At 35.3% G+C, this 18,395-nt stretch overlaps 1 protein-coding gene across 8 annotated transcripts in view; it reads right to left on the bottom strand.

Annotated features, from left to right (window-relative positions):
* The window catches only part of LARP4 (La ribonucleoprotein 4), a 66,259-nt gene that overhangs the window by 19,912 nt on the left and 27,952 nt on the right, over positions 1–18,395 (bottom strand). For all 8 annotated transcript variants that reach the window (XM_043563887.1, XM_043563886.1, XM_043563884.1 and 5 more), the window contains 3 exons: positions 17,003–17,106; positions 13,480–13,590; positions 12,586–12,639 (listed from right to left, as the gene is read on the bottom strand). In XM_043563887.1, the coding sequence (XP_043419822.1) occupies positions 12,586–12,639; positions 13,480–13,590; positions 17,003–17,106 (269 nt within the window). The remainder of the gene's footprint in view (positions 1–12,585; positions 12,640–13,479; positions 13,591–17,002; positions 17,107–18,395) is intronic.

Below are 18,395 nucleotides of genomic sequence, written 5' to 3'. Positions count from 1 at the left end.
AGAGTACATCCACACAACTGAGTATCAAACAGAAATAAAAAGAACTAATAAATTGCTCTAAATACTATTATGGAGTGAATTCAAGAATATACTATTGTTTTTAAAAAAAAAAAAAAAAGGTAGGGGCGCCTGGGTGGCTTAGTCGGTTAAGGCGGCTGACTTCGGCTCAGGTCATGATCTTGTGGTCCGTGAGTTCTAGCCCCGCGTCGGGCTCTGTGCTGATAGCTTAGAGCCTGGAGCCTGCTTCATATTCTATGTCTCCCTCTCTCTGACCCTCCCCTGTTCATGCTCTGTGTCTCCCTGTCTCAAAAATAAATAAACGTTAAAAAAAAAAAAAAAAGGTAAAGCAAGGAGGATAAAGGAGTATGTATAGTAAGCTACTGTTTAGCTAAGTCACATAGGAATATAAAGATATACTTGCATACATACATATATATGTGTGAATATGTATTTAATATACCATGTTTTAGATATTTTACTTTTAAACCATGCACACATTGAAAATAAATCAATTATAAAAATAAATAATATTCAGTAGCATCCAGCAAAATTAACTTTAATGTGCATTCAATTAGTAATACAACACATAGAAATCCTAAGTGACTTTCAGCCATAACAAAACCAACTGTTAGCCTCAGGAATAAACTACAAGGCAAAGTATAGCAAAAAAATTCTTAATATATTGTCAGATTTATATTGCTTTTGGTATTGCTATTCTGATGCTTTTGTGTGTGACTATGGGATACAAAAAAATCAGTAATTATACTGGAGTCAAAGAGATCTGAGATTTTCACATGGGAGAAAGGAGACACAAACGTTAAGACTAAAGAAGTAAAAAACCATATATCCTGAATTTAAATCAAAAGCATCAGTATAAACTCACATTTTTGTTAAAAAAAAAAAAAGGTAACAATCCATATTTCATATTTCTGTCCAATGAAAAAGCTTTTAAACAATGACCATACCAGTAACCACAAGAACTCCTTGTGCCTAGCCAGTAGGCTAAAAATTATCACCTCCCCATAAAAATAAAGTGGGGACTCTGGAGACTTGACCTGACCCCAGGCCTTTGACATCAAATATACAAGAAGACGCAAGCAAACCACTGAAAATTACTAGGACCATGACAAAAGGACTGATAAGTTAACTCAAAGAGGCCACAATTCATCGATAAGGACAACAAACACATCAAGTATGTTTAAATACTCAACAACAAAGAACACCCGAATGGTCAGTTTTGAAGGTTCATTATTTTCTAAAACTGGCTAAGAAAAGCTAGAACCAAGCATTTCTCATGTGCTCCATATATGAGTTGTACACCTCACGATAATGAAGATAATGGAAAGCTTCTCTTTATAGAAGTGCTTCAACTAACAAATGGAAAAAAGAAAAAAGAAAGCCTAAAAATAGCACCTCTTTGCAGCTTTAATTTATAGATTTAGTCAATGATCAGTGGCATCCAGCATAAGAGACAGACACAAAAACATACAGGCTTTTTGTTCTCTCTCTGCTGCTCCCAAGTCAAGCCAAATTTTGATCAAGCCTCTAAATCTGGCTATCAATTTGCATGAAGTACAGGGACAGAGAATCATGTTTAACTACATTAAAAAATCTAACTAGCCAATTCAAAAAGGGGCAGAGGACTTCAACAAACACTTATCCAAACACAATATACAAATGGTCAATAAACACATGAAAGGATGTTCACTACCACTAATCATTAGGGAAATGCAAATCAAAACTACAATGAAATACCACCTCACATTAAGATGGTTACTATTTAAAAAAAAAAAAAAAGAAACAAACAAACAGAAAAGAACAAGTGTTGGAGAGGTTGTGGTGAAATTTGAACTTTTGTGCACTGTTGGTAGGAATGTAAAATGGTATAGCTGCTGTGGAAACCAGTATGGAGATACCTCGAAAACAATCACTATATGACTCAGCAATTCTACTTGTGGGTATTACCCAAAATAACTGAAAGCAGGGTCTCAAAGAGATACCTGTATAACCCTGTTCATAGCAAAATTATTCACAATAGCTAAAATGCAAAAGCAATCCACGTGTCCATCAAGAGATTACGGTAGAAGTAAAATGTGGTATATACATTCAGCAGAATGTTATTCAGCTTTAAAAAGGAAGGAAATTTGGGGCGCCTGGGTGGGGCAGTCCGTTGAGCGTCCGACTTCAGCCAGGTCACGATCTCGCGGTCCGTGGGTTCGAGCCCTGCGTCGGGCTCTGGGCTGATGGCTCAGAGCCTGGAGCCTGTTTCTGATTCTGTGTCTCCCTCTCTCTCTGCCCCTCCCCCGTTCATGCTCTGTCTCTCTCTGTCCCAAAAATAAATAAACGTTGAAAAAAAAAAATTAAAAAAAAAAAAAAGGAAGGAAATTTTGCAATATGCTACATGGATAAACCTTGAAAACATTTTGCTGAGTGAAATAAACCAGTCAAAAAGAAACAAATACTATATGATTTAATTTATATAAATTAGAGTAGTCAAAAATCATACGTTTAAGGTATAATAGTGGTTTTCAGGAGCTGGATGGAGGGGAGAATGGGGAGTTGTTATTATTTAATAGGTACAGAATGTGAGTTTTACAAGATGAAAAGAATTATGAGAAAGGATGGTGGTGAATGTGTTTAATACAACTGCACTGTATAAAGACGGTAAATTTTATGTATGTGTATTTTATTTTATTTATTTATTTATTTTTTAAAGGATTGTTAGTTTATTTATTTATTTTTTTCAACGTTTATTTATTTTTGGGACAGAGAGAGACAGAGCATGAACGGGGGAGGGGCAGAGAGAGAGGGAGACACAGAATCGGAAAACAGGCTCCAGGCTCTGAGCCATCAGCCCAGAGCCCGACGCGGGGCTCGAACTCACGGACCGCGAGATCGTGACCTGGCTGAAGTCGGACGCTTAACTGACTGCACCACCCAGGCGCCCCTTATGTATGTGTATTTTAACACAATAAAATATAACTAGCAAAATGTATGAGGAACTCTGTAAAACCAATTAACATGGTTATTTCAACAACACACTTCCAAAAGAAAAGTAAGTAGAGGATGAAACTATAGATTTAAAAAGAGAAAAAAAATGAGAATCTGGAAAATACGAACAGCAACTGATGTTCAAGAAGCTAATGTTTTTTTTAAAGTGTAATGATATTGTAAGTATAATTTTTAAAAAATCCCTACCTTTCAGAGCTACTAATACTAGTTTATTTACAGATAAAATTAAGTTTCAAATTTGCTTCAAAATAATTGGGGGCATGGAAAAATAGGTGGGAATGGATGAAGCAAGAATGGCAATGCTCTACAAATTGTTACAACTGGCTAATGGGATCTCAGTGATTGATTTTACTGTTTTCTCCACTTTTATATGTTTGCAATTTCCTGTACTAAATTTAAAAAAAAGGTGGGGGGAGAAACGAATGCTCTAAAACTTAGTAAAATAAATCAGACCACTTGTTTACATATTGCCTGTGTTTTGTGCCTCAATGGCAGAGTTGAATAGTTACAGCAGACTTCATGACTGGCAAAACCTACACTGTCTACTATCTGGTCCTTTAAAGAAAAAGTTTGCTGACTTTTGCAATAGAGCTAAAACAGATGTGAGAGAATTAGATTAGGAATCATAAGCCTCACCAACTTGTTGGAAATTATCAAGTGAAATAATGCATATTTAAGCAAAACTACAATTTTAATAAATGAATGAAAGGTGGGGCGCCTGGGTGGCGCAGTCGGTTAAACGTCCGACTTCAGCCAGGTCACGATCTCGCGGTCCGTGAGTTCGAGCCCTGCGTCAGGCTCTGGGCTGATGGCTCAGAGCCTGGAGCCTGTTTCTGATTCTGTGTCTCCCTCTCTCTCTGCCCCTCCCCCGTTCATGCTCTGTCTCTCTCTGTCCCCAAAATAAATAAACGTTGAAAAAAAAAAATTAAAAAAAAAAAAATGAATAAAAGGTATGTTTTATGATCCTTATAGATACAGGCTAGGAAATCCCCTCTCCCCAAATTGCAACCAAACAGTAAGAAATCAATAATGGCCAAACTTGAAAAATCTGTAAAATATCAAATTGATTTTAGTATGCCCTAAAAAAATTTATAGCTACTGCTTTTACTAAAGTAATATCATACACTGTAGTTTACTTAAATCTTAAAATATCTGATAAGAAACTAAAACCAAGTGAATAACATTTTTTTAATGTGGTCCATTATTAAAATGGTAGCCCAGGGGCAACCTGGGTGGCTTAGTCAGTTAAGCATCTGACTCTTGATTTTGGCTCAGGTCATGATCTCATAGTTTGTGAGTTCAAACCCTGCATTGGGCTCTGTGTTGACAATGCAGAGCCTGCTTGGGATTCTCTCTGCCCCTCTCCTGCTTGAGCGAATTTCTCTCTCTCTCAAAATAGATAAATAAACAGGAAAGAAAGCAAGAAAGAAGAAGAGAAAAGAAAAGAAAAAAGAAAATGGCAGCCCAAAGAAACAGACTCCAAGATAACCTAGGAAACAGTAGACTAAGATTTTAACCCAGCCATTAGGAATATGTATGGGTTAAAAGGAAACTGTGTTCTTAAAGAATTGAAGAAAAGGGAAATCTCAGCAGAAACATATATATGTGTGTATATATATATACATATATACACACACACACTCGGCTGAGATTATATATATATAGAGAGAGATTAAAAATATATATACGTGTGTGTGTGTGTGTGTGTGCGCATGTGTATATTTATTTAAGTAGGCTTCATGCGCAGCATGGAGCCCAATGTGGGGCTTCAACTCACAACCCTGAGATCAAGACCTGAGCTGTGATCAAGAGTCAAATGCCTAACCGACTGAGCCACCCATGTACCCCATGATCTTATAATGCTAGAACCAATAAACACACATTTAAAAAAGAACCCTGACTCTTACTTTGCAACACACAAAACAAACTTGAGGTAGATCATAAAACCTAAATGTGAGTAATGAAAGCACAGTACTTCTAAAATCATAAAAGAAAATATTCATGACCCAAAAGACACTGATTTCAGACAAAAAAAAAAAAAAAAAAAAAAAGAAAAGAAAAGAAAAGAAAAGAAAAGAAAAGTGAGATAAAAAAAGACCTTATTAAAATTAAAGGCTTCTAAAAAATTTTTTTTGAACTTCTGCTCTTTGGTCAATTAATTTCTGACAAAGGAGGCAAGAATATACAATGGGGAAAAGATGGTCTCTTCAATAAATGGTGTTGGGAAAACTAACAACTACATGCAAAAGCATGAAACTGGTCCACTTTTTACATCATTTACAAAAATAAACCAAAAAATGGTTTAAGACCAGAAACCATAAAACTCCTAGGAGAAAAGCATAAGCAGTAAGCTCTCTGACACCAGAATTAGCAATACTCCTATAGATGTGTCTCCTCAGGCAAGGGAAAACAAAAGCAAAAAATAAACAAATGGGACTATATCAAACTAGAAAGTTTTTGCACAGCAAAGGAAATTGTCAACCAAATGAAAAGACAATATACTGAATAGGAGAAGATATCTGCAAATAATAAAATAAGGGCTTAATATCCAAAATATTATCCAACTATATATCCAAAATATATCCAAAATACACAACTCAGTATCAAAAAACCCCAAATAATCCAATTAAAAATGGGCAGAGAACCTGAATAGACATTTTTCTAGAGAAGACATATATATGGCCAAAAGCCACATGAAAGGATGCTCAACATCACTATCAGGGAAATGCAAATCAAAATCACAAAGAGGTACCTCCTTACTCCTGTTACAAGGCTCTATTAAAACAAAACAAGAAATTATAAATGTTGGTGAGGATACAGAAAAAAGGGCACCCTCTGTGCACTGATTTCTGGGTAGTTATCCAAAGAAAACAAAAACGTTAACTTGAAAAGACATTTGCGCCCCTATGTCCGCTGTAGCCCTATTTACAATAGCCAATATATGAAAGCAACTTAAGTGTCCACTGATAGATGAATGGATAAAGACGATGTGGTATACAGGCACACAGGAATATTATTCAGCTATAAAAAAGAACAAAATCTTGCTATCTGCCATAACATTGACATTATGCTAAGTGAAATAAGTCAGACAGGGAGAGACAAATACTGGGTGATTTCACTTATATGCAGCTATCTAAAAAACAAAACAAAACAAAACAGAAACAAACACATATACAGAGAAAAGTCTGGACATTTGCGCCCCTATGTCCACTGTAGCCCTATTTACAATAGCCAATATATGAAAGCAACTTAAGTGTCCACTGATAGATGAATGGATAAAGACGATGTGGTATACAGGCACACAGGAATATTATTCAGCTATAAAAAAGAACAAAATCTTACTATCTGCCATAACATTGACATTATGCTAAGTGAAATAAGTCAGACAGGGAGAGACAAATACTGGGTGATTTCACTTATATGCAGCTATCTAAAAAACAAAACAAAACAAAACAAAACAAAACAGAAACAAACACATATACAGAGAAAAGTCTGGTGGTTGCCCAGGGGTAACAGAATAGAGGGATGGATGAAATAGGGGAAAACAATTAAAAGGTACAAATTTCTAGTTACAAAATAAATAAATAGGTCATGGGAATGTAGTAAGTATATAGTTAATAATATTGTAACAACTTCATATGGGGACAGATATTAGCTAAATTTCTCATGGTGATCACTTCATATGTATAGAAGTGTTGAATCACTACGTTCAGACACCTGAAACTAATATAATATTGTACATCAAGTACATTTCAATTAAAATGACAACAACAACAAATTCCAAAACTTCTGCTCTTCAAATATACGCTATTAAGAAAACAAGAAGGCAGGGGCGCCTGGGTGGCGCAGTCGGTTAAGCGTCCGACTTCAGCCAGGTCACGATCTCGCGGTCCATGAGTTCGAGCCCCGCGTCGGGCTCTGGGCTGATGGCTCAGAGCCTGGAGCCTGTTTCTGATTCTGTGTCTCCCTCTCTCTCTGCCCCTCCCCCGTTCATGCTCTGTCTCTCTCTGTCCCAAAAATAAATAAACGTTGAAAAAAAAAATAAAATAAAAAAAAAAAAAAAAAAAAAAAAAAAAAAAAAAAAAAGAAAACAAGAAGGCAAGTCACAAGCTAGGGGAAATAGATTTGCAACACACACATACATAACTGACAAAGAACTTATATTCAAAATATATAAAGGACTCCTTCTTCTCATTCAATACTAAGGTCAACAATCAATTTTTTTTTTTAATAAAGAGAAGATTGGGGCGCCTGGGTGGCACAGTCGGTTGAGTGTCCGACTTGAGCCAGGTCACGATCTCGCGGTTCGTGAGTTCGAGCCCCGCGTCGGGCTCTGGGCTGATGGCTCAGAGCCTGGAGCCTGTTTCTGATTCTGTGTGTCTCCCTCTCTCTCTGCCCCTCCCCTGTTCATGCTCTGTCTCTCTCTGTCCCAAAAATAAATAAACGTTGAAAAAAAAAAATTTAAATAAAGAGAAGACTGAAAAAGTGACTAGATAATCAAATTGCAGTACATTCCTACTACTTGGCAATAAAAAAACAATGAACTATCAATACATGCAACAATGTGGTTGTTAAGGGAGAGGCTACTGATCTTTCCTAAGTGAGCAGCATGCAAATCGTAGCTACTAATCCCATTCCTCAATGGCTTGTGTTCCTGGAGTGGCTGGCTGGTGCAAGGCAGGTAGTAGGCTCTGTCCTCCAAAAATACAGGGTGTTATTGTGGTTCGGTAGATCCCTGAGGATTCAGTGCTGCTGCCTGCCTTAGTGTCATTCCTCTTTGCAGCAGCAGATTCCCTTGGCAATATCTATTAGAATACTTCAGTAATACCAGGAATGGGAGGATCATATTTCAGTGTTAATATTGTAGAATACTCAGAATATCTAGTTCTCAAAACAGAATTAAAAAACAAAAACACAGGAAACCTATGGTCCATTCACAGGAAGAAAAAAAGAATTCGATAGAAACCATTCTAAGGAAGCCCAGACATTGGAATTACTGGCCAAAGATGCTAAATCAACTTATGTATTTTTAAAAAATATTTTTCTATTTATTTTTTATATTTTTAATATTTATTGTTGAGAGAGAGGGAGAGAGCAAGCGAGCGAGCAAGCGCTGGGGAGGGCAGAGAGAAAGGGAGACACAGAGTCTGAAGCAGGCTCCAGGCTCTGAGCTGTCCATACAGAGCCCGACACGGGGCTCCAACTCATGAACCATGAGAATGATGACCTGAGTGGAAGTTGGACGCTTAACTGGCTTGAGCACCCAGGCACTCCAAATCAACTATCTTAAAAGTGTTCAATGAGCTAATGGAAACCATGGGCAAACCTAAGAGTATCAGGAAAAAGATGTTATGAACAAAACAATTTGAAGGAAATCAGTAGGCCTATCCTACAAGAAATGCTAATGGGAGTTATTCAGGGTGAGATAAAGATATTAGAGAGTAACTCAAAGCTATAAGAAGAAATAAAGAACACTGGTAAGGATAATTACACAAGCAAATACAGAAGAAAATATTATTATACTTCTGGTATATAATTCCTCTTTTTTATCAGATTTAAAAGAAAACGAATACAACAGAGTTTATATAGAGCAGAATATTTGTACACTACTGAAACTAAGTTGATATTATTCAAATGAGGTGGCTATAAATTTAATTTTAACCTCTAAGAAAACCATGGATCAGGTCATGATCTCACAGCTCGTGAGTTTGAACCCCGCGTCAGGCTCTGTGCTGACAGCGCGGAGCCTGGAGCCTGCTTCAGATTCTGTGCCTCCCTCTTTCTCTGCCCCAACCCACTTGCATTCTGACTCTCTCAAAAATAAATAAACATTAAAAAAAATTATAAAAAACACTATACTAAGGGAATTAAGCCAAATACAGAGACTGATATTGCATGATTCCACTTAAATGCTATATCTAAAATAGGAATCATAAAGACAGAAACTAGAAGAAAGGTTACTAAAGGGTAGAAGAATGGGCAGTTATTGTTTCATAGAGTTTATGTTTGGAATGATGCAGAAGTTCTAGATAAATACTGGTGATGGTTGCACAGCAATGTGAATGTATTAAATGCCACTAAGTTGTGTACTTAAAAATGGTAAATTATATATATGTATATTCCACACACAAGAAACTTCCAAACAAAGCTTAAGAAATAATGTTCATTACAACATTACTTGTAAACAAGAGAAACAAGTTAATGCTTGTCCACGGAGAAAAATGGATAGGATAATTAAACTGTGATATACATGAACCATACTGGATGTATACTTGAAACAACAGTGAATGAAAAGATCTTAAAGCTCTATTAAGTGAAAAGAGCAGCTGAGTGTCTACTGTACATTCTTATTCACGTAAAGAAAGAAAGAGGGCGCCTGGGTGGCTCAGTAGGTTAAGTGGCAGACTTCAGCTCATGTCATGATCTCATGGTTTGTGGGTTCGAGCCCCACGTCAGCCTCTGTGCTGACAGCTCAGAACCAGGAGCCTGCTTCAGATTCTGTGTCTCCCTCTCTCTCTGCCCCTCCCCTGCTTGCGCTCTGTCTCTCTTTCTCTAAAATAAACATTTAAAAAAAAAAAAAAGAAAGAAAATTCCTAGATGGACACAGAAAAAAACTCTTATCACCTCTGGGGGAAACAACTAGAAGAATCTGGTAAAGAGAATTTGAATTAATTAATCAATCAATCATTAATTATTTAATATTGTTTGACTTTCTTATGCAAGTATTTTTACTCTTTAAATTCTGAAAAACATATATAAAAGGAACATATAAACATATATTCCATATGACATTCTATAATATATATATATATATCATCTTTATGAAACCCAGATAAAACTTAATATTCTGTCTTAAAGTCAATTAAAACAGGATGAAACACTGCCTCCTAATGAAATTATCAAAGGTGGACAAACATTCTTCCCTTAATCCCTTTGTCCTCCAAGATCACTGCTTATGAATCACAGGATTTCCAAAATGAAAACCATGTACACTTCAAAGAAACAAACCAGGACCTTAGAGGTAACTTGACATGCCTGAGATCAAAGAGTATGTGGCTGAAAGCAGCATCAAGGGTTGGAATATAGGATTTCTGGCTCCTGCACCTGTCTTTCTGGGTGCCAGGTCATTTGGTTTTAATGAATGCTACAAAAATTAATGTGAATCTCCTAGCAAGAACTAGGCTATATGCTATGTGATGACTAATTAAAGGAACTATAGACAAAACCCAAAACAGATAAATATTACTACTTATATATAATTTTAACACTGTATCTAAAATCTCAGAAAATGTAATCAGCTGTAAGAAACGGAAGGTATAGGGGCGCCTGGGTGGCTCAGTCAGTTAGGCATCCGACTGATGCTCAGGTCATGATCTCACGGTTCGGGAGTTTGAACCCCATGTTGGGCTCTGTGCGGACAGCTCAGAGCCTGGAGCCTACTTCGGATTGTTTGTCTCCCTCTCTCTCTGCCCCTGCCCTGCTCGTGCTCTATCTCTGTCACTCAACAATAAATAAATGTTAAATAAATAAATAAGAAAGAAAGAAAGAAAGAAAGAAAGAAAGAAAGAAAGAAAGAAAGAAAGAAAGAAAGAAAGAAAGGAGAGGTATAAGGAATAATCAAAATAGTGATTATTTGTAGACGATATCCTCTCTCAGACACATAATCTCCATTAGATATGATAAAGGAATTCAGCAAGGTTCCTGCAGACAGTAACATTTAAAAAAAATTTTTTTTAAGTTTACTTTGAGAGAGAGTGAGCAAGTGAGCATGCAAGGCTGAGCAGGGAAGGGGCAGAGAGAGGAAGAGACAGAATCCGAAGCAGGCTCCGTGCTGTCAGTGCAGAGCTCAAACCCACCAACCTTTAGATCATGACCTGAGCTGAAATCAAAAGCTGGATGTTTAACTGACTAAGCCACTCAAGCGCTCCAGGCAGTGACATTTAAAAAAAAGTCACTAAGATACCATGGAGAGGGGGAAAGCAACAAAAATTACTTTAAGGAAGTAATTACAAAATACAATAGACCTGAGTTAACAGAAAAATGTATCATAATAATGTTACCACAATGTTGAATACTGCAGGGTAAAACTGTCAACTGTTCCCAGTAAATGAAACACAATCCCATTAATTCCAATATAGTTTTTCTTTGGTTGGTTATTAGTATTAGTCAAACACTCTAAAATTCATATGGAAAACTAAGGCTTTAAGAGTAACCAAGACAATCTTAAAAAAAAAAAAAAATGAATAAGGGAGGCTTTGCATAAGGGCATAAGGATATTCTAAAACTATAGTAATTAAAACAGTGATGTTGGTTCAATAAAGAAAAGACTAATAGAATAGACAATGTAAAGCAGAGCTGATAGATTCAACATTACACACAAGTTGTGGAAGGAAAAGACCACTGAACAAATATATGTTGAGACAACTGCCTTTCCATACATGGAAAAAAATTAAATTCCTATTGTATCCTGTACATCAAATTAATTCCAGATGTATTAGACCTAAATCTGACATATAAAACTTTAAAGCTATTAGAAGACCTAGAAGAGTATCTCTATAGCCTCAAGTAGGAAAGGAAGATAACAGGGAGAAGCAGAGGAAACAGAATGACAAATAGCAGACATCTTTATCTCTAATATGGAAAGTAGTAATACTAGCTACCACACACCAATAATGAGATTTAAATAAGTCCTTAGAACAGTGCCTGACATATAATCTCTTAATAAACGTAAGCCTCTCTCATCCTGGTTCTTCCACTTACCAGGTGCGTGAAACTGGGTAGGTAACTTCTCACACCTCACTTTTCCTTGCCATAAAATGGAGAAAACAAGAGTACCTGCCTCATTAAGTTCTTGTAAGAATTAAATGACTCTATACAAATAAAGTGCTTAGAACAGAAACTGATACACATTAAGAGCTCACTAAGAGTTAAAGACAATGTACTGCAATCACAAATAATAACAAGAATATTACATAGAGAATGAGTACCATCTCAAAGTAAGGGCATGCTTAGGATTCTGTTTTAGATGGTAGCTATAGTAGCAACTGGAGAATGGAAAACTAGGGGGAAAGCTGAAGGCGTAACATTTAAAAGGCTAAACAATGTTTCAAGCCTAAACAATGGCAGTAATGATTGAAAGAAGTTTTGAAGGTAGATTTCATGGGATCTGAGAAAAGATTAGACCTGTAAAGACAGTGGACAAGTGCCATCAATGACAGATCCCAAGGACAAATGTTAATGTGGTGATGCAGTTAATTTTGAGATGAGGATGACAGTATTGAGAATGTTTTCCATCTTTACTAAAAAATCATTCCTGCTTCTCATTTTGAGAGTTGAGATGATCTGCCACGTTAGCAATCAGCATCTAACTAAAACTTCATGCTGTCTGAAGTTACATCTTTGGAAAGAATTGCTATCCTATCAACTAATTTTCTAGCACATCATAGGAGACAGAAATTTCTTTAAAATCATTACGGGTTTAATAAAACATCCATCTGTGTTTTTTAAATTCTCAGACAAGCAACAAAAACTTTTTGGCTTTACACGAGCCTCTATTTACAAAATGTTTCTTACCATGATTGGCTTGCCCTGAAATGTTTTAACTTCTTCTCTTAAGTATTTAAAAGCCTGTTAACAAAGCAGAAAGGAACTTTCATTAGTATTCAAACATTTTCTTAAAGCCATCTTTATTCTATCAAAAGTATGGTACTAGCAACTATCTCCAAAATAAACAATAAAAAATTCTAAAGTCAATTTCATTATCTAGGTGATAAGGAATGAAAAAAATAATTAACACATCAGCTAACATTCACATTTACTGTAGATTGGCTACTATGGATTACTACAAAAAAAAAAAAAAGCACAACGTTCAAAATGGTTCAGACAGCCTTATAAGATGAAGAATTTTAAAAAAAGAAAAAGTCAGTGGGGCGTCTGGCTGGCTCAGTTGGTGGTGCATGCAACTCTTGATCTAACATGAGCTGGAACCCCAAGCTGGGTGTAGTGTTTACTTAAAACTCAATCAATCAATCAGTGAGTGGTTTTAAAATGTTATCAGATATATTTTTGGTTTTTTGTTTCAGTGGAATAGTACTTCCCTTTAAGTTGGACACGACAAGTAAGAGCAGTATCATTAATGTCAAAATTTCAAGAATCATAATGGAAGTTGCAGGTTTACTGGCCTAGTATGTACACACTGGAACTACTGAGTACATGGTTCCCAATCCCCATGTTAATTTTAAAATTGTGTGTTGATCTTTTTGATAGGAAACAAACTGCTCTTAAATTGAAAAAGCTTTAGGAAAATGATCAAAAAGGAAACCAATTAATAAGCACAACCACAAAGGTGAACAAGGTACTTAATAGCCTTTACAAATATTACTGTGAGCACATATTTTCTCAATTAAAACATACTACTACTTCTTTTACCACCAGGACTTCAAATCAGAAGAAAAGTTTTCCTCTTACCTGTTGTGCATCGGTATCTGACTGGAAAGTGATATACCAGTTGCTATTGTGTGCAAACTCACAGCTTATCACCTTGGGGCAGTTTTCATTTTTGAACAAGGCTTTAACTTCCTAAAAAAGAAAAACTTTAGTTAACTCTAAAAAGTATATCAACAATAGTCATTTTTTCCCCTTCATGTCTTCTGGTCCTTTCTGTTTCTTTTTATTAACTGTCATGCCTTCTGCCCATTCTTTTACTGAGAGTAGATTATCTTCTGACACAAAAATATGCATACTTAAAGCATACATTCTGTATATGATTTAGAGATGGAATCTTACCTTAAAATCAGCAAAACTGCCACAAAAAATTAAAAATATAGATACACTACCCAGAAATTGCACTATTTATCCAAAGGATACAAAAATGCTCATTCAAAGGAACACATGCACCTCAATGTTTACAGCAGCACTATCAACAATAGCCAAATTATGGAGAGAGCCCAAATGTCCACCCACTGACGAATGAATAAAGATGTGGTAAATATATACAATGGAATATTACTTGGTTACCAAAAAGAGTAAAATCTTGCCATATGCAACAACGTGGATGGAACTAGAATGTATTATGCTAGGTAAAATCAGTCAGAGAAAGACAAGTATATGATTTCGTTTGTACGTGAAATTTAAGAAACAAAACAGATGAACATAGGGGGAGGGAAGAAAAAATAAGATAAAAACAGAGAAGGAGGCAAACTATAAGAGACTCTTAAATACAAAGAACTGGGGTTTGCTGGAGAGGTGTTGGGTGGGGGGATGGGCTAAACAGGGGATGGGCATCAAGGAGGGTACTTGTCGGGATGAGCACTGGGTGTTTATATAAGCGATGAATCACTAAATTCTACTCAAACCATTGTTAGAGAATATGTTAACTAACCTGGATTTAAATTAAAAAATAAAAACAATCTAAGCAAAACAAGCATTTTACTTAGTGGCAAGCTAAACTTTCCCTAACAGTAAAATCTCTCTAGACTTCCATTTAAAAAAAAAAAAAAAACAGTATATCCTCCATTAACATTTTCTAGGTGCTCAGTGTTTATTTTCATGCATTCTCAATTAAATCCAGATGCTCTATCTGTATCAGTCACAGACATGAACTCTGTGCAAAGATATCTTCACCTTTCCTTAACTGAATCTGAAATTTCAGTGACTGAAAACTAAAATATATGGATTTCAAAAAAGATGATTACCAAAACTCAGAACTGTGTTAACAATTAACAGCTTGAAAGAAGTTTATAAAAAGAAAAGAAAGAAAACAACTGGAAGTCAACATTAAGTAACTCTTGAGTTATAGAGGGAAAGGGAACATCTACTGAAATACCATGCTCAGTAAGACACAGATTTATCCTGAAAACAACCCTGTGTTAAAGATTTTTATCATCTCTATTGTACAGTTGAGGAAATGGTAGCTCAAACTGTTTAACCTACACACATTATCATAAAGAAGAATTCAATCCCAGATTTGTATGCTTCCAAACTCCATTTGGTCTAATAGCTACTGGAGTTCAAGGAGAAATTCAGTAGTAACCAATAACTCCCAAACAGAAAGAATCGGACAGGTTAAAATGCCCCGCGAAATAACAAAATATCATGAGAAATCAATTTTTAAAAAGGTAATTACTATGCTGATGGGACAATAAACATAGTAACAGTGAAGTCTAACCTGTCTCCTAACTCCCTCAAATTTTTACTACACTGAATTAAAAAAAAAAAAAAAAAAAGTCTCTACTTATGATGAAATTTTCTTGGGCCAATACTACTCAAAAACAAGTAAGTGTGCAACCAACTGAGTTTTGTGACATCTGTGAAAGCGGTGAAATACTACCAAGTTCAGTTAGTAAAATTCTCATACAGTCCATAATTTACATTTTTGTAAAACTGCCTGTGGAACTATTAGACTGCCACCCACTGATGTCTATCTTCAAAATTCATAATCTCCAAATATTTCTAATCCCCTTCAATGCATAAAAAATTGATTTGTTTATTTAAATATCAATAAAATTTCTTTATTTCCAGCCTTTATTATTCTTTAGGAAGAGTTAAGTTCATAGATTTACTTTCCCAAGTATAAAAACAGCAGTCTGGGTCACAAGTAGCAAAAAAAAAAAAAAAAAAAAAAAAAATTTGTTCTACCTGACAGGAACCTTTAAGGTCACCACCCCAAATCCTTCATTTTAATCTGAATTTTCATGATTATTGACCAGGCTGACTTTCTCTATTTTAGTCATCTTCACTTCCTTTCTTTTTTTTTTAATGAATATTACGTCGCTGCCTGTTTCCTTTTACTATTTTTTGTATGTGTGATTTATGTATTCAGAATATAAATTACAGTAACTATAAAAAATGATAATAATGGCTAATCTTAGATTTGTTGCATATGCCAAGTACTGCTCTGAGCTCTCTATATACTAAGCCAATTCTCACAACAATCCAAGGTCATAGAGTTAACAAGTAAAAAGCTGAAATATATGAGCCTGTACTCTAGAGCCAAGCTGCCTCAAATCCAGGCAGCTTGGCTCTAGAGTACAGGCTCATATATTCTACATTGTTTCTAAATAATGCAAATATTCTTCCCATTCTGCAATTTTCCTTTCAATTTGTTATTTTTGACATATAGTTCATACTTTTAAATAGAAGTTCTATCTAGTGACAGTTTCTTTTCCAATTTCACTGTTTCTAAATTTAGGAAGTCTTCATTCTGGAGAGTTAATAGTGAATGAAATGACTCCGGGCAAAAAGATTAACTACTAATATGTGAAATTTGTTAGGTGGCAAGAATCTAAAACTGTTTTAAATGGCCAGTAAATACCACATAAAAGTTACTAATTAATTCTCCTCATCTCTAACTTATTAACTTGGCAATTTAGTGTGTACCTCTGTGGTTTAGTGGTTTTGAAACAGGGGCTCTGAAATCAGAGTGAGATCAAATCAGATACTCATTTAAAGAGCCCTCATGTCCTTAGGCAACTTATTTCACCATACTAAGGCTCAGTTACTTTATCTATAAAACAGAGATAACAAAACCTTAGGCTTTAAGTAACCATAAAGTACACTGCACAGCACGTGGTAAAACCTAATTATTAAATAAATGTTATTATACATAACTATTTTATTAAAGGGTCTATTTCTGGATATACTGTTTCATTCAAAACTTATTTTATTATTGTACCTATTTTATTATTATACTACACCATCTATACAGTTACAACTTTGTTTTATGTTTGTTAGCTACTCCGATTAGTCTTGACTCCTATTTTTCTTCTTCATTCCTAAATTTATTCTTTCAGATGAATCAAGTCCCCAAAAGAGCCTATTTATATTTTAACTTTGAAAATATACCATTCTTCCAGTGTTTCAGAATTTACAAAACAAAAATTTAACGTATACACAGTGATTGATATGAGGCCAATGACTTATACTTTGCTTGTTTACCTCCTCCACTTTAAACAGTTAAAGAACACTTAGCTTTAACAACGCTTAATAATACCTCTATAGGTGTTGTTTCAGGAATCTCTCTAAGAATCACAATACAACGCTTATGACTTGGTCTCACTTTCTCGCCCTTCTCATCAACTTGTACCATGGGAGAAGCTGCAATTTAAAAAAATATTTCATTCAAAAATGACAAGAAGAGATATTAAGAATGTCATTAAGAACTATTTATTTCTATTTCCAAGTGAATAAATTAGCAGAGGTTAAGAAATTATGTTGTAGAACCAAAGATTACAGTTAACAAAGATTAAAAAAAACACTGTCAAGTGTTATTCTTTCAACAAATACAGAGTACCTACTTTGTGTCTTGGCACTGCATTGGGGTTGAAAAACTTTCAGGAGCATACAATACATATCTACACGGTAATTACCCCGTGTACAGTTACCAAATTCTGTACTTCTGGAGATAATGAAATCAGTGTCTTTGCATTCCACTCTTGTAATGAGATTATAGTACTGCATTCTGATGTGAAGAAATTCTTCTTAAAATCTAAGAAGCACTTAAACCAAGAATTATACTCAAATACTTCTAACTTTTCCTTGATGTTAACATATTTATTCTTACATACTATTACAGACACTTAGAAGCCATCTCTTAGATGCTGATTTTGAGAAAATATTTAATGAAGATAATACCACATAGCCCAAACTTTTATTTGTAGTCTCTTCAGAGAGATAATATGCCATATTTCTCTGAACAGGTAAGCAGTCAGTATAAAACAGAACAGGGAAGAAGTGTTGGGTGGAAGTACTAGGTTCCCTCAGAGGTAGAGGATTCTGCTGGTCTCTTAGCTGACTTTCTTCGGATGAGAAGACTGGCTCATCTTAAGAAACCATTGCACAAACCAATCAGAGATTTCATAAATGTATTTAGCCCTCTGAGAATGGAAATCCTCTATTCCGATATAAGTCTACTATTGGACTTGGTATATTTAACTTTTAAACATTTTTTAACAATATATTTCATATAAAAGTGAAGACCTGCCTTTATTCAGGCAAGTAGTTAAAACTTTGGTAAGAGAGGTTACCAAGAAACACTGATAGAAGACACAAACACTATTAAAAATGCTTATAACCCGGGGCGCCTGTGTGGCTCAGTTGGTTAGGCGACCGACTTCGGCTCAGGTCATGATCTCACAGTTTGTGAGTTCAAGCCCTGAGTCGAGCTCTGTATTGACAGCTCAGAGCCTGGAGCCTGGTTCAGATTCTGTGTCTCCCCCTCTCTCTACCCCTCCCCTGCTCATGCTCCGTGTCTCTCAATAATAAATAAATGTTTAAAAAAATTAAAAATAAATAAAAATAAAAATGCTTAGAACCTGAAATTCTTTATTAAACTTTAGAGTACTATTTATCAAACTATAATTTTTAGTTTAGTTTAGCAATTCTTT

The sequence above is a fragment of the Prionailurus bengalensis genome, chromosome B4, assembly GCF_016509475.1.
Source record: "Prionailurus bengalensis isolate Pbe53 chromosome B4, Fcat_Pben_1.1_paternal_pri, whole genome shotgun sequence".
NCBI lineage: Eukaryota > Metazoa > Chordata > Mammalia > Carnivora > Felidae > Prionailurus > Prionailurus bengalensis.
The sequence above is the reverse complement of the archived record's forward strand: the minus strand, read 5'-3'. Positions and strand labels throughout refer to the sequence as shown.